The sequence below is a fragment of the Aythya marila genome, assembly GCF_965140915.1.
Source record: "Aythya marila genome assembly, chromosome: 4".
In the NCBI taxonomy this organism is placed as follows: domain Eukaryota; kingdom Metazoa; phylum Chordata; class Aves; order Anseriformes; family Anatidae; genus Aythya; species Aythya marila.
This window is the reverse complement of record NC_139045.1, coordinates 52,218,315-52,232,422: the sequence shown is the minus strand read 5'-3', so window position 1 is coordinate 52,232,422 and position 14,108 is coordinate 52,218,315. Positions and strand designations below refer to the sequence as shown.

Here is a 14,108-nt window from a genome sequence, read left to right as displayed (position 1 = left end):
AAATCAAATTCATATTTCTGTGCACTAGTGGCGTTGAACAATTCTCAGTCCCACTTGGTTCTGTATTCTGATCTTTTTTTTTTCTTTTTCCTTTTGCCCCTCCTCTTTGAACTTTTTCCTACACTGTCAGCCTCTCTCCTTTCACCTGAGGTTCTCAGTTGTTTTCCACTCGCTCTGAGTTGTTTACAGGCATTTTCCTCTCGACATTTTGACCTCTGGATGACACCCACTGTGACTTTGAGTTCTACAAGGCATCTAATTGTTCCTAAAGCTGAAACTCAGTGGGGACATTTCTGGGTCTGGCACAGGAAGGATTTGAACTTGTATGCAAATGCATTTTTTGTTTGGAATCTAAGTGCTTATCTCCATTGCTGTAGCATGTTCTCGGAAAGGACTCCACTGAACTAGCTGCTGTACGACTGCATGCCAAAAAGCATTCACCCTTCCCAAAGGAGTATATTGTCTCTTTATAACACGGTGTTTTATTGACGTATGGTCCTTCATGCTTGCTTGTTGTATGCATCTGTCTCTTGTTTACACTATTGTATTTGAGAGATACGCATCAGATTCATAGAGACTCCCTAAAAAGAGGAGAAGAATTATGTCTGTTCTAATAGATGATGCAGAAAGGGAGGGTAAGAGAAATGTGAGCAAACCAAGAATTCTTGGCACATTCTCTGTGAAAGGGATGTGGACTCTTATCTTGATGGTGCAGAAGCATGCAAAACCCTCTCATTGTTCTGAAACGCAACAGACAGATCCACAAGCCTGTACGAGACCCTACTTCATTCAGCACAAACACCCAGGGTCTGATGCTCTGCAAGGCAGCACCTACTGTAGCAGCATGGATGTGTATGGTGTTTCTGCAAGGGCTGGGGCTGGGTGTACAGGAGCGATTGGCAAATATGCAGTGCAAGCTTCACATCTACACTCTTTGCTATCTCTGTGGTAAATTGACCTTAAAAGGCACTTCTAAAACTGTCACACAGTGAATTCAGGAGACCCCAAAACATCACAGCTTATCTCTGACTCCAGTAAAAACAGAATGGAAATGAATGGAAAATATTCTTAACCTAGAAACATTTGTGGAAGTCTAGTTACATACTAAAAGCCCTAAGTTCTTCAGTTATTCATCACAGTGACTCATAGTTGTTCTTTTGAATATTTTAAGGCCCTATTTCTTTGTAGCTGAAAACACCCATCTCAGAAATAGTGTGTTTGATGCTCAGTAGCATTGATAGACATGAGACTGGAAAAATCATTAGTTTTTACTGAATAATCACTTGCTTATACATAATTCTTAGAAACTGAAAGTACAAAACAATACCCCCAACCTTACCAGACAAAAAATTACGGATCTTCATTGAAGAAGTAAATATAAACATGATTTAATGGAGTACTACGTGATTTTACACGTCCTCTTTATGGCCGGAGTTCTGAAAATTATTTCCAGATTATTAGTTTTCAGAAAAGAGTAATGGTACCTGTAGTAAGGTCTGGTTAAAAATGAATCAAGTTAATCATATTCCCTGGCTTATTTGGCAGAACAGGTCCCAGTGCATATGACTTCTAGGTACCTGTTCTCTTGTGCCTAAAACTTTAGGAAGAGTTCAGCTGCTTTAGATCAGTATATTTTCTCTAAAGCTTGTTTAGCAATACTTTGAAAGGGCAGCTGAAGCCATGAAAGAAGTGGTGTGTACAAGGAGTGTGTAGGAGTTTATACTGTTTAGAAACACAGTTAATTATAACTGTACTGTTTTCTAAAATAGAGGAGAGACTTGACAACAACCTGTAAGCTGTTTAGATTTACTTTCTTCATGTCAGTTTGTTTAATCTGACGTGATACCTTTTTATTCCTTTGTATAGCACAGTGTGCTGTAAGAAAGAGGAAAAGTTAGATATTTGCAGCCTACAAAAGTGCTACACAGAACATTCTAATATTCAATATCCAACTTCCAAAATATCATTGAATACAATTTGGTTTTCAAACGTGAGATTGGCCTAACTCTTGCCATCTGTCTCTTCAGTTTACTTAAGAATATTGACTGTTGCAAGTTAAATAAGCTTAGTCTTTCTTGGCACCAGCTGTCAAGGGTCTTTATCAATTGTAATCTTCAGGGGCACCAAGGTTGTGTTGGTGTTGCTGTCATTTGTGACCAAGGCAGATAGCACTGTGTGCCAGCACGCTACTATCTCTAGCAGACTCAACACCCTATTGTATGTCAGCATCAGCACAGAGAGCTTATTCTGGGGTTCTGGGGGAAAGAATCGAGCACAAATGTGCATGGAAAAAAAAAAAAAAAAAAAAAAAAAAACCACCAGTTAAGAATATTAGGGCATGCAGCCTCAGTGATTACTCAGGTTTCCCTCTCTCTCTCAGAAAAAAAAAAAAAAAAAAAAAAAAAGCAGAGCCATTAAGATGAACGTGTACCAGATATTAGCTGGTATTTCAGGATTCAGCATTGGCCAGGGATCAGGTATTTGCATCAAATCTTTCTTTCTTTGAAGTGTTGAAGAAGTTTCACACTGCCATGTACAGTACTACATTCACATAGTATGGTAAACAAATTCTTCCTTTTTCTTCTAGCTGTCACTAAAATAAGTAAAGATCCAACATTATTGATTTCCATGTGAAGTCCTTGCAGATCTGTTACTTGTATGATTCCTTTTTTTTTTTTTTTAATAACAAGTCATTGCCAAATCTAACAGTAGCCTGGAACGTATTTGATTAACTCCGCTTGGTTTATGACCTGGAGGTGTGTGTTGCTGCTCCACTCTCCCTCCCCTCATGCATCAAGAGCTCTCTTTACTTTTGCTCTGTATCAGTAAAATGCAAGCATGTGAAGACAATGGAAGCACCCCAGACATCATCCTTCGCAAGGAGAACCCCTTCATGACACGTTACCAAAGGAAGGATTCTGGTTCAGAAGATGAAGCAGCGAGTAGAGTGCCTGATTTAGAGAAGGATGACTTTGCTACCCGGAGAGCCAGAATGAATCAGCCCAAACACATAGTTCCATTTAACTCCTTTATAATTGGACCCTACACAAATAAAGATAAAGGTAAACTGGAAGACAGTAAAAAGCCATTGCAGGTGGAAAAGCAGGAACATGCAAGGTGTGCATTCATGGTCTTTCTTTTTCTATTACAATGCTTAATTTCATGTTGCTTTGTAGGGCTAAAGTTGTCTGGAGTACAAAAAATTTTCTGGGTAAAGTAATGCAAATGTTTTATCATAAAGTGAACAAAAAAAAAATAATCTAGATTAATTACTGGAAGTTTTTGTTAGAGTATCAGGACCGTGAGCTTAAATTGACAGTGTAAAATAACAACAACCAGACAATTTCTTTGTCCAAGTAGAGGCAGCTCATGAGTGTGAGTAACGGAAAATAAACTTTGAAGATATGTTTGCACATCAGTTCCCTCTTTTGCTGAACGTTTTAGAAGCATGTGTTTGGATAAAATTTTTTCATCTAATACCCTTTTAATACCCTGCATAAATCATGGACTCAGATCTAAGTCATTGGTTAATGCTCTGAATACCTGTGCTTGCTATACTGCACTGAATTGTTGCACATAAAGCTAATGTTTCTTACATAGTATTGTTTTTAGAAATGGAGTATGGCTTACAACATTTTGGCCTAAAAAATCTTTCTTCAACTCAGTGATACAGACCTTTAGGAAACTGCTGAATATAGGTATCTGCTAGGAATGCACCATTTTCAGGAAACAACTTTTTTTAAATTTATTTGTGCAAAGAGAAGTGATCCTAGATAAAACCACTACATACACGTTACATGGGATCTTGAATGTAATTACTGATACATTGAGAAATTTTCTTTGAATATCTAGTAGCTCTTTTCAGTAATGCATAACTTGCCTTTTGGTTGCTGCTAATTTGATTACATTAACATTTTGTAATGAGTAGTCTGGCACAGCATCTGAAGAACACATAACCAAATTTTAATATTCTAATGCTATTGACATGACTCTAAGATCAAAGAAACTCTGTAGTATGTTTGTGAGCAAAACTTGAATTCACTTCACTAATATTATGGAAATGAGATATTTGTAACTATTTAAGGGAAGGCTTATTGCAGAAATGCTTGATATAGGAATAACTCCAAGGCTTTTGTTGCTCATGGTAGGAACAGAAGTCATACAATGAAGTGGTCTCAATACTGCATGAGCGGGATACTGTAGGTGGAATCACTTTATGTCAGAACTTCTCATGTTTACTTCCTAAAATTAATGTAAAATAATCTGCTTATAAATTCAGTTTTATCTTCTTGTGCTCTGAACCTCTTCTAATGACACTGATTTATCATTGCTCCCTCGAAATGTCTTCTCTTCCTGAAACGGAATGTGTGTTAAATTAGAGGAAGCCAGGTGCACGTGGCAGCAGCGAGGCAACTAGTGACACACAAGGAGAACACACTTCTGAAAACTGAGAAGAGTAAGTCAGAGGAGGAGGAAGAAGTGAAAGTACCTGATACTGAGAGAGACGATTTGGCTAAACGGAAATCTCAGAGTGTCCTTCCTCAGCCTCAAGAAGATACGTTTTTTGTGAATGCATCTATAACAAAAGCAGATTTGGAGACCTGGAAAAGATTGAAACTGTCAGGGGAGCCCAGGTATAGTGTCATCCTGTGCTTCCTGTGGACAGGATGGGCACCCTAAGAAGCATGTTTATTTTGTCACAATTCATTTGTGTCTGCTTGTGTTTTTAACCTTGCAGAATGCCTTGATGACAGCAAGTCTTTACCTACTTAGATTTTCAGGAGGAGTCCAAAAATCTATGTAGGGATGCTGTCTATCGTGAAATGGAAGTGTGTCCATTGTGAAGAAAAATGCAGTTTCGTAGTAGCTCTGCCTTTGGATGCTTTTGCTGTCATCCCAGGAAGGTTCCTTTTGTCTTGTGGATCAATCTGCTGTGAAGCTGCTGGAGGCTGACCAGCAGAAAGGTCCATGTAGTGCTGCTAACTGAGCTATCTGCAGGACTTGGGGCATTATATTCTGGGGGCTTTATGAGGATCAGCATCTCCTTGCATTAATGTGCCTCTACTGCTTTTGAGACCTGAGCTAATATATCTGCATGGTATTTTACTGTGCCGAGTAAATATACCAGCGCTATCTTTCACTAAAGCGGAGGTTGCAGGAGCCTCATTGTATGGTGTAGAGATGCTTGTGTTGTAAACTAACCCTCCACAAAGGGAGCTGGTATAAAGCCGTTATTCTAGGCTATTTCCCTGTGGAGATGAACTCTAATGAAGGCAGGTGATTTGTGACTCCAATAGGAAAGGGTAACAACTCCTGGCTTTCCTGTTTAGGCGCATGCCATTTTCCAATTAGAGGTCGCCATCTGTTCAGGCGCTCTCCAAACAATGTGGTTACTGTGTGGAATTTCAGCTCTAATACAAACCACCGAGAATCAATCACTCTCTCGTCTCAAAAATATTATAGTTTCCCCGTTACTTTGGAGGTGAATTATTAAAGGCAACCTTCAAATCAAGATTCAGTGCCCCCTTTGGAGGGTAAGTGAGTTGCCTTTCCTGGTGCTCTCATGCCACCGGCACCCCACACTACAAGTGGGGTGTACTGGTGCTGCACGGTCCCATGTAGCACATGGCCTGGGTCTGCATCAGGGAACCATGGCTTTTTTTAGGGTAAAGTATTAATTCTGGAACTATTTTTATGCTATGGTCCTTCCTCTAAGGAAGGACTTTCATAGATGTTTTCCTAGCAGGTAAACAGTATCTTTGGTCCTTGGTAACTTTGGATTTTATTTGTCAGGCCACAGTGTGCCCTACCTCTCTGTACCTGTGTCCTTGCATTTTAAAATAAAGCCCCTTTTTAAACTTAGAAGCATTTAATTTGCTTTATTCTGGGGTCTCATCTGGGGGGGGACTCTTTTATTCCTCATTCTGACTAGTGAAGAAGATCTCAAATGTCCCAGTGACACTCTTCCACCAGTTGAAGTCACAGTGAAAGCAGCAGCCCATGACGATTTTGCTGTCCGCAAAGCCAGAGCAAACAAAAAGGCTGGTGGCCCCAAGCAGAAGTTCGTGCATTTTGGGCCAGTAACTGAGATCGATCAGCAGAAATGGGACAGGCTCAGCATTGGCAGAGCTTCCCGCAGGGGTGAAGCAGAAGAGGCAAGCAGCAAAGACAGCGTGGAGATCCCCTCTGGTGTTGAAAGCTCTCCTTCAGCCACTGGCAGGCTCCATTTCGATGCAGCATCCAAGCCACAGAGCAAGCCCAGGTACTGGTGTGGTGTAGGAAGCACCGCTGAGCTGGAAGCGAGCCCTGGTCTCGCAAGAGGCCGCTCTGCATGGGGGTGGACTGTGGCACACACCTCAGAGCTGTTGACACGCACGGCCTTGCTCAGAAGTCATCTGACGCTTCCACAGTCCCTTAATGTGTTTAGGCTTGTGCAAAACAACGCTGTGCGTATGCTTTCTGACAGCTTACCTCAACATTTCTGGCTATCAGTGAAACCACTGGTATCTCAGAACCTGAGCTATCTTTAAAGCCCTCTGCTTCTTGAACTCCCGCAGCTTTTCTCCGTCTGCTTTCAATACATTAGGGATTTGGCATTCAGCTTTCTGGCCTTAGTGGTGTTCAAAACATGTTTTCTTCAGTCCTAATGGATTTACTTGCTTTTTGAAGATGTAATGCTGAAACCAAGGCGCTCTGTGTTTCTGGTGTTCATCTGGAAGAGAATTGCAGCTCTGGGAAGTTAACATATTAATAGAGCTTACGTTTATTTGGCTTTTCTTTAATTGCTTAGTCTGTGGCTGTAGCAAGAGTTTTTGATGAGTGCATTTAGCAAGCAATTCATTCAGTTAAGTTTGTGTGTTTATAAAACGTCTGCAAACTGAGCTGAAGGGCTTCTCTTATGCCTCATTTGACCTGGGAATGTTTTGTCTGTCTCACCCCTCCTCACCACCTCTTTGCCAGTGAGGCAGCACAGTCAGGTACAGATGAATGTCGCAGGAGAACGCTGTCACCCGCCCCTGCCACTTCCATCGGCTCTGAGAAGCAAGCCCTGTGCGGTTCAAACAAACAGCAAGAAAGTGCCGAGGAAGAATGCGATGAGCATTTGCCAGACATTGAGAGAGATGATATGTTGGTTAGGAGGTTGGGGACCTTTCAGAGGCGTACCACGAGCCCCGTTCATATGTATTGTCCTCCCCTGCCAGTAACTCCTCACCTGCTGCAGCAGCGGCCAGGGGAGGCAGTAGCTCGTGAGAAGGATTTGAAGACTCCACGGGAAGCAGAAAGGTCAGAGAACAGAAGCAGATCCCTCTGAGCTTCATGCCTGGTTTGTGTGTGGTGTGAGCTGAGATCAGTCAGCAATGTTATTCCATTCTTCGCGCAGCCTTTAAAGATGTGTTTTACTCATTCATCATGGCATGTGCTCTGTTTTATGAAATTACTTACAAGAATGTATCCTATGAACATAAAACAGTCTGTTTTCTTTCATAATATTTAAGTACTTCAATTGTTAATTGCCGTCCAGCATGAAAACAGTCTTTCATCTTTTGGGGGGATTTCTTTTGCAATCTCCAGACTTTAATGCCAGCTTCTAAGCAAACAATTCCTTGCATATATTTTTAATCAATCCCCACCTTCTAACATATCTCCTACATAAGCGTGGCACTCGATTTAGTTTCCTCTTGCTCTCATTCCCTGCGCTGTAGCTAAAAATGCCTACTTGTCCATCACGCTGCAGCTGTGTTTTGAGTACCAGTACCCCACGTTGCCTCAGCAGCTGCTGGCCTGGGGGCTGTACCAGTGAGCATTATCACGGAACAGTGTCACTTGTCTCTCTGAGCAGCACTGTAACACGAGAAGAGAGCCAAGAACAGCTTGAAATCCCTCATCAGCAGAGTGGTGGAACAGAAAACAAAGTGAAATTTCCAGACCCGCAAAGAGATGACATGTTGGCCAGAAGAACTGGAGCTTTTCTCAAACAGCCGGGGCCAAGTGTTAAACAGTTCCTTCCCATGCCGTTTTCAAAGCAGCAGACTAAGCAGGGCACAGCTAGAGAACTTGAAAAGAAAACTGTGAGGTAAGGAAGTTGCTTCTCTCTTTCCCTCTAGTGAGTCCTGTGGACTGTTTGTCTGGATCTCTTGATCTGGAAGAGTTGCTGTTGGCCCAGCAGAGGTTTATTCCATACTGGTCCTTAAATTGTGCTGACTCTTCCTGCTCAAACAGCTCTGATAGGCAGCACAGGTTTTCTGGCCCTTTTGGTAGAGCTGTCTAAAACTCAGACCAGAGATCTAGCAGATGCAAAGCTCTAATTGTGTGTGACAATAGATAGACATAGCAAGATTGTGTTATATTTGAAGAGTTTCCTGATTGAATATGAGCTAATCATTAAAAATATTTCCAGCACGAAAGTCGTGCTGGATATGGTAGATTAGATGCTTGTCTAGAACGTAGCCAGTGCCAGTGACCCCCAGACAGGAAAAGAAGACTCTGAAACTAGCTCCCCCTCATAAGCTTTGGTGTCTTTGCTCAGATGAGCAGGGCTATGCAGGGAAGTTGGAGGTGTAAACCTCTGAACAGAGTTGTGCATTGGCTGGTTGAGCCACATGCAAGCAAGACTGGAAAGTTCTCACTCCTCAGCCTTTTCAAAGTACATGCGAAGCATGTACATGTGCACCTGTGCATATGCAGATGAAAAATTGATGTGTAGCTTATCCGGGAGAAGAAAAACGCTGTCACCTACTGTAGAATTGAACAGTGGTTTGATGTTGAAGTGACCTTAGATTGAATATGTACATAAAGCTTTAATCTTTTGGGGTGTCCAGGGAAATATATGTTACTGGCATGGAAAAATAGAAGTACAAGCATTTGACTCTGTTATAATTAAGTTTTATGCACCTATCTCATTTAGCTTGTCAGCTATTTCGGTTTGTGAGTTTTTTGTTAAATTACAGCTATTATTTTCATTATGTATATGTGATTTTTCAAATGTTGCTTAATACATTTCTTTGCACTGCTGCCTTTGGCTCACTCAGGCCTGAAAAATGTCCTCAAGTCTGCGGTACTAGCTCTGGAAAACCTGTAATGCTACCTCAACAAGAGCAGCAAGGGCAGGAAAGATGCGATCTCCCTCCTGCTGGACAAGACGATACTATTTGTACTGCCCAAGTGGGTGAACATAGCCTTAATGAAGTCCACCCTGATCAAATGTCTAAGCTTCAGGAGGTTCCTGAGGAAAACAAAAATGAAACATTGTCAGCCAAGGATGAGCATCTGCAAACGTGAGCTCTGTATGGTGTGAACCACGCAGCTTGTACACCCCTTGCTCTCCTACTGTGTGCACACTTCAGAATTCAGATTTTGCTTTGCTTGGTGTGTTTTCAGTCCAAACTAAAATATTGTATGCCAGTACACACTTCTGAGAAACAAAAAGAATATCTGTATAATGTATTGTTTTCTTTTCTACAGCTAATGAAAGCAAATATTTGATTGCATTGTTTATGTGAATAAAAAAAAAATTGCTTATGAGTAGCAGAGGTTCAACTGGACTCTGCTGGGCATCTCTAGACATGTGTGTCTTGCTTCTCCGTGATTAGAAAATGCTGCAGTGTCAACTTTTGTATTTTATTTTCTTTCATGATAAATCCCAGATACAAACATGTCATTTGCATGACTCTAAACAAGACAGGCACTTTGGTGAATGATGCACTGACATATGTATTACCAGTACCTTTGTTTCAGCTTCACAAAAAACAAACAAACAAACAAAAATATTACCCTACTATAATGGTGACTTGAGCACTACTGTGGAATGTAACTGTTAAGTTTTGTCTCCATTTATTGCATGTGAGCCACTTAATGTAAATGTCAATATATTGTCTATTTTCATTAACTCATTTCTAAACCCAGTTTAGGTATACCATAGCACATTTTTATAACTGGGGCATTAGTCAGGGAGGGATGGGCAGTTTTCTTAGGCAGTTTGACCATCAGATGATTAGGTAAGTTTTGTGTATTGAATACATTATCTCTGAACAGCATGATTGGTTCTCTTTTGGTATGCTTTAGTAGTAGAGGTTGGATGTTCAACGAAACATTACCCAAATCAGATGGGTCCAGTTGCAATTACTATTTACTGTATTTACCAACACTCTAATTTTGTATTTGGTCTTGTAGATTCGGCCCCAGAACTGCTGTGTCTGATGACGCAGAGTAAGTTGTCTTGTGTTCACAAGATTCTGTTTTAAACAACTTACACTGCATGCTTTCCAGTCTTTCTACTAATTTAAAATGCAGTTGATGCCTCATTATTATTTTGCAGTGTTCCAGCAAATAAATTTTTCAGAAAAGCACTGAAAAATTGAATGCAATATGGCTTACATTGCAGCTAAAAATAATTTATATATAAAAGCCCATAAAAACTGAGCATAACACTAATATGCAGCTGTTGCTTAAAGCCTTATTCTTTTTTTTCTTATTTTCCTTCCTTTATTTTTTTTTTCTTTTCTTTTGTATTTCTTCTGAATTTCCATTGCCTCTAATCAGTTATGGGTAAGGACAACTGGGTTGAATCTGGGCTGGGTACTGGGAAAAAAACCACAAAGTATGACCTGTACAACTCAACCAGGAAGAAAAAGGAAAATGCAAAGTACAATAAAATTCATTGTGATCTTCAGAATAATTATCAGGAAAATATATCTTTAGCTGTTCCTTTATTGTATTTTTAAATCTTTCTTTTGAATCCCTTCTACGTTGGGAGTAATTTAATAATATACTAAACTTAATTTTTAAGCACTTCACCTCAATGTTTTACATTTTGCAAAAGTAGTAGGACTGGGACATTTATTGCATTTAAACATTTTTATTGTGTGTGGATGCATGTGAACTGTAGTTCAGAATAATATGCAATGTCATTTAAACAGCTCAGTGAATGTGTTAGCTATTCTCACTTACAAAGCGCAGTCATTTAGAAGCAAAGAAATAGTTGGGGACTACCCACATAATAGTGTCTTTAATATCCTTCTGTTCACAGAAATGCATATGACCTTCTCTGTCTCCTGGATTAAATCACAAAGTAGAAATGGCGGAGAGGGTTTTCTTATTTCATTTTAATGACAAGTGTATGCAGAGACTCATATATATTTTTCAACCTTTCCTCTAATGATAAAGGCTAGAATCACGGACTGAATATTCTTTACAAGACCTGTACTATGCAGATGTATTTCCTTTATGCTGTGCACAGCCTGTGTCCTCTGCCCATAGAGTAAATGTGATCATTTTCAAGTAGAAATCTTTTCAATGAAATCAAGAGATGAGGTATAACTCGCATAGCAACACAGCAATATTATACTTCACAGTGGAGTCTTTCCTGCCATTTCATAAAGCATTACCTGTATGATTGATCTGTTCACATTTCCCACAGTTTTGCACGTCTGTATCAAATGCAAACATTTTAGAAAGTACATGGAGATGCCTTCAAAGAGGCATCACAATGTGTTTGGCTGTATAATGTGAGAGTAGCAAGGATGTGAACAAATCACATTGTTTATTGCACATCGATTCCAATTTTGTTTTAAAAGGCAAAATAATAAATGTTCAAGCCTTATTATCATCCTTGCCAGATGTGCTATAGAACAACTACTTCCTAAATTGTCTTTAAATTTCTTATAAATGTAAGATCGTGTTTTTCCTCTTGAAGATGAAGTACTTAGGAAGAATCTAATAAAATGTGTCTCACGAGTAGGAAAAATAAATTGAACTGACACTTAAAATGCTTCCAAAATGTTTGTCAAGTCTCCTTTGAAAACCATGCCTTGAACTGAGCCCTAGACTCAGTGCTATTTATTCTAGCAGCAGAACCTAGAAACCCCCTTGTTAGGCTGACAGTGTTCCCCTTGCTGGTTAGTGACCATCAGATCATGTCAGCAGCCCAGGGCTGTCTCCAGCTCCTGTAAAAGCAATATTCAGTGTAATTTGGAAGAAAAGAGACAACCCTGGCTAGGCACTGTGATTGCTTGGAGACTCCCCAGACATAATTAAAGGCTTAGTACAACAACGTGAGCACTGCATAAGATAATAGTTCTCTGCTGGGGGGCAGCAAGAGGTTGCTCATGGTTCCCTCTTCTCTTTCTCCACTCCCCAGGCTTTCCTGTGGCCCTCTGTCAGGTTTCCAGTTCCTGTCACTTTCCAATTCCTGTTATGTTCTCCCCAGTATAGACGTGGGAGCCATTTTAGACCTGGCAGGGACTGCACTGTTATCCTGGGGCATCTTCATTTCTCTCCAGATTTCGAAAAATGCAGAGCAAAAAATACAGAGTGGTGTAGCTGGGCATGCTGTTATGTGGTAAAGTGTTGGCAATATGGTCTCTTCTGAAGCGGGAGAGGCACAAGAAGGTTAACTCGATGTGGTTGAAATGCAGTGCATCTCTCTCTTCCCCTTGCAGTTGCCTTCCCTATAGCTAACGTGTTGCTGCTGACCAGTCCCTCACCTCCCTAGGAGTTGGGATGAATTCTGGTGGCAGTGTGACAACCCAGTGTTCATTTAGGCTTATGCTTTATACTTTAAGCTCAACAATTGAATTATAGTGGTCTGAGAAATTTGAGTATTTGTTTACTAGAGTCTGATTCTTTAGCCAGCCTGTCTCTTTTTTATGTTTTGTTGGGGTTTCTTAAGTCTTAGTATGTTTATAAGTGGTAATGCAGCCACATAATAAATGCTTTGCATAAGGATTTTAACATATTCTCATAAAAGAGATTTTTTACCATAGATCAGACTCTTAAATTAAATGGTCTGAACACTCAAGCCTATGAAGACGTTTTTATCTCATACTTCAGATTTTTTAAAAGTATTACTGTATTATAATTCTAACAAAAACAACTGTAATTTGCAAGAATATAGTAGTGTAACTTAAAAATTCACATCATCCCAAAGACCTAGCCTTTCAAAATAGGTTGGTCTGCACAGTGTTTTTTTTTTTCCCAGACCTTTGTTAAAGCAGCAGATGTGGTACGCTGGTCACCAGAAGGGCCTGTCGCTTCCAGAGTTTGGATGCAATCCCCTTAGCCTTGCTCAAGGCAGAAAATTCATATTCAGGAATTCTGTACTGTTACATCTCCCACCTGTGTGCCTGTGACCCAGCAGTTTAAGGAAGATGTAAATCTAGCTCTGTTCATGCAGGTGATGGTTGCAGACTGGAGTCATCTGTAGCTTATGGAAGAAAGAAAGTGGAAGAAATGATGTCAGACTCATAGTGAAAGTGTCTTCTGACAGAAGCCCAGAGAGTTCTGGCCTCAATTTTCTTCTAAGGATGAATGTGTCAGGCAGAGAAACCAACATAGGCCTTTCAGGTGGCCTTTTCCATGTCCTGAGGAAATGAGGTGGATCTCGATAATGCCTGTTATATGCTGCTCAGAGCGGAGAACAGTGCTTTGAGTTGACTCCTTCAGATTGCTCTCTTGCCAGATGTACACAATAACCTGTTACTGCAGAGCTGACGTTAGGCTGACGGCAGGTTGAACCCATCTGGTAGCTTATCCATGGCAATGAAGGGTGAGCAGCGTGAGGTGATGATTAGAATAGAAGGTTCATGTGGGCTTGTAGTGCATGGTTTCAGTCCTGTTGTAGGTTGAAGCCTTTTCCAGAGTGCCTTTTTTATTGCATTAATAGCCATAAAACCTTTGTTTTGCCATTTTTGTGTACCCTGAGTGAATGCAGGGAAAACATACTAGCCTTTCATTAGGAGGTCAGGACTCCTACTTGAAAGTATCTTTATTCTCCCACCCCAAATGACCAAGGACTAGTCCTCATGCACTAGAACCAGTTATCAGCATTTTGGGTCTTCTGCTTTCTTCTACTTTAAGTGAAAGAAATACTCTTTGACATGAGGGAAAGGTACAAGAAGGTACACAACCAGTTAGACCCAGCAAGCAAATAGCTAACACTAAAGGCTTTTCTTACTAAGTTTCAAAAGCACTTAAGCTGGAAAAAAAAAACAGCAACAGTGTCTTTATTATGCTATTTGTCTCCCAACCTACCTCAGCAGTCTGCAAAATATGGCTGGTATGGAAATGTTCATTAGTAGGCTTTTAGTTTTAAAAACAACAGCAAAACTTGC

The 14,108-nt window shown here is 40.4% G+C and overlaps 1 protein-coding gene across 9 annotated transcripts in view; it reads left to right on the top strand.

Annotated features, from left to right (window-relative positions):
- The window catches only part of LIMCH1 (LIM and calponin homology domains 1), a 169,522-nt gene that overhangs the window by 118,066 nt on the left and 37,348 nt on the right, over positions 1-14,108 (top strand). For 5 of the 9 annotated variants that reach the window (XM_082759894.1, XM_082759888.1, XM_082759887.1 and 2 more), the window contains 7 exons: positions 2,827-3,117; positions 4,380-4,634; positions 5,933-6,262; positions 6,961-7,284; positions 7,841-8,074; positions 9,030-9,275; positions 10,171-10,206. In XM_082759894.1, the coding sequence (XP_082616020.1) occupies positions 2,827-3,117; positions 4,380-4,634; positions 5,933-6,262; positions 6,961-7,284; positions 7,841-8,074; positions 9,030-9,275; positions 10,171-10,206 (1,716 nt within the window). The remainder of the gene's footprint in view (positions 1-2,826; positions 3,118-4,379; positions 4,635-5,932; positions 6,263-6,960; positions 7,285-7,840; positions 8,075-9,029; positions 9,276-10,170; positions 10,207-14,108) is intronic. The other 4 variants (XM_082759893.1, XM_082759892.1, XM_082759891.1 and 1 more) reach the window with 3 other exon arrangements.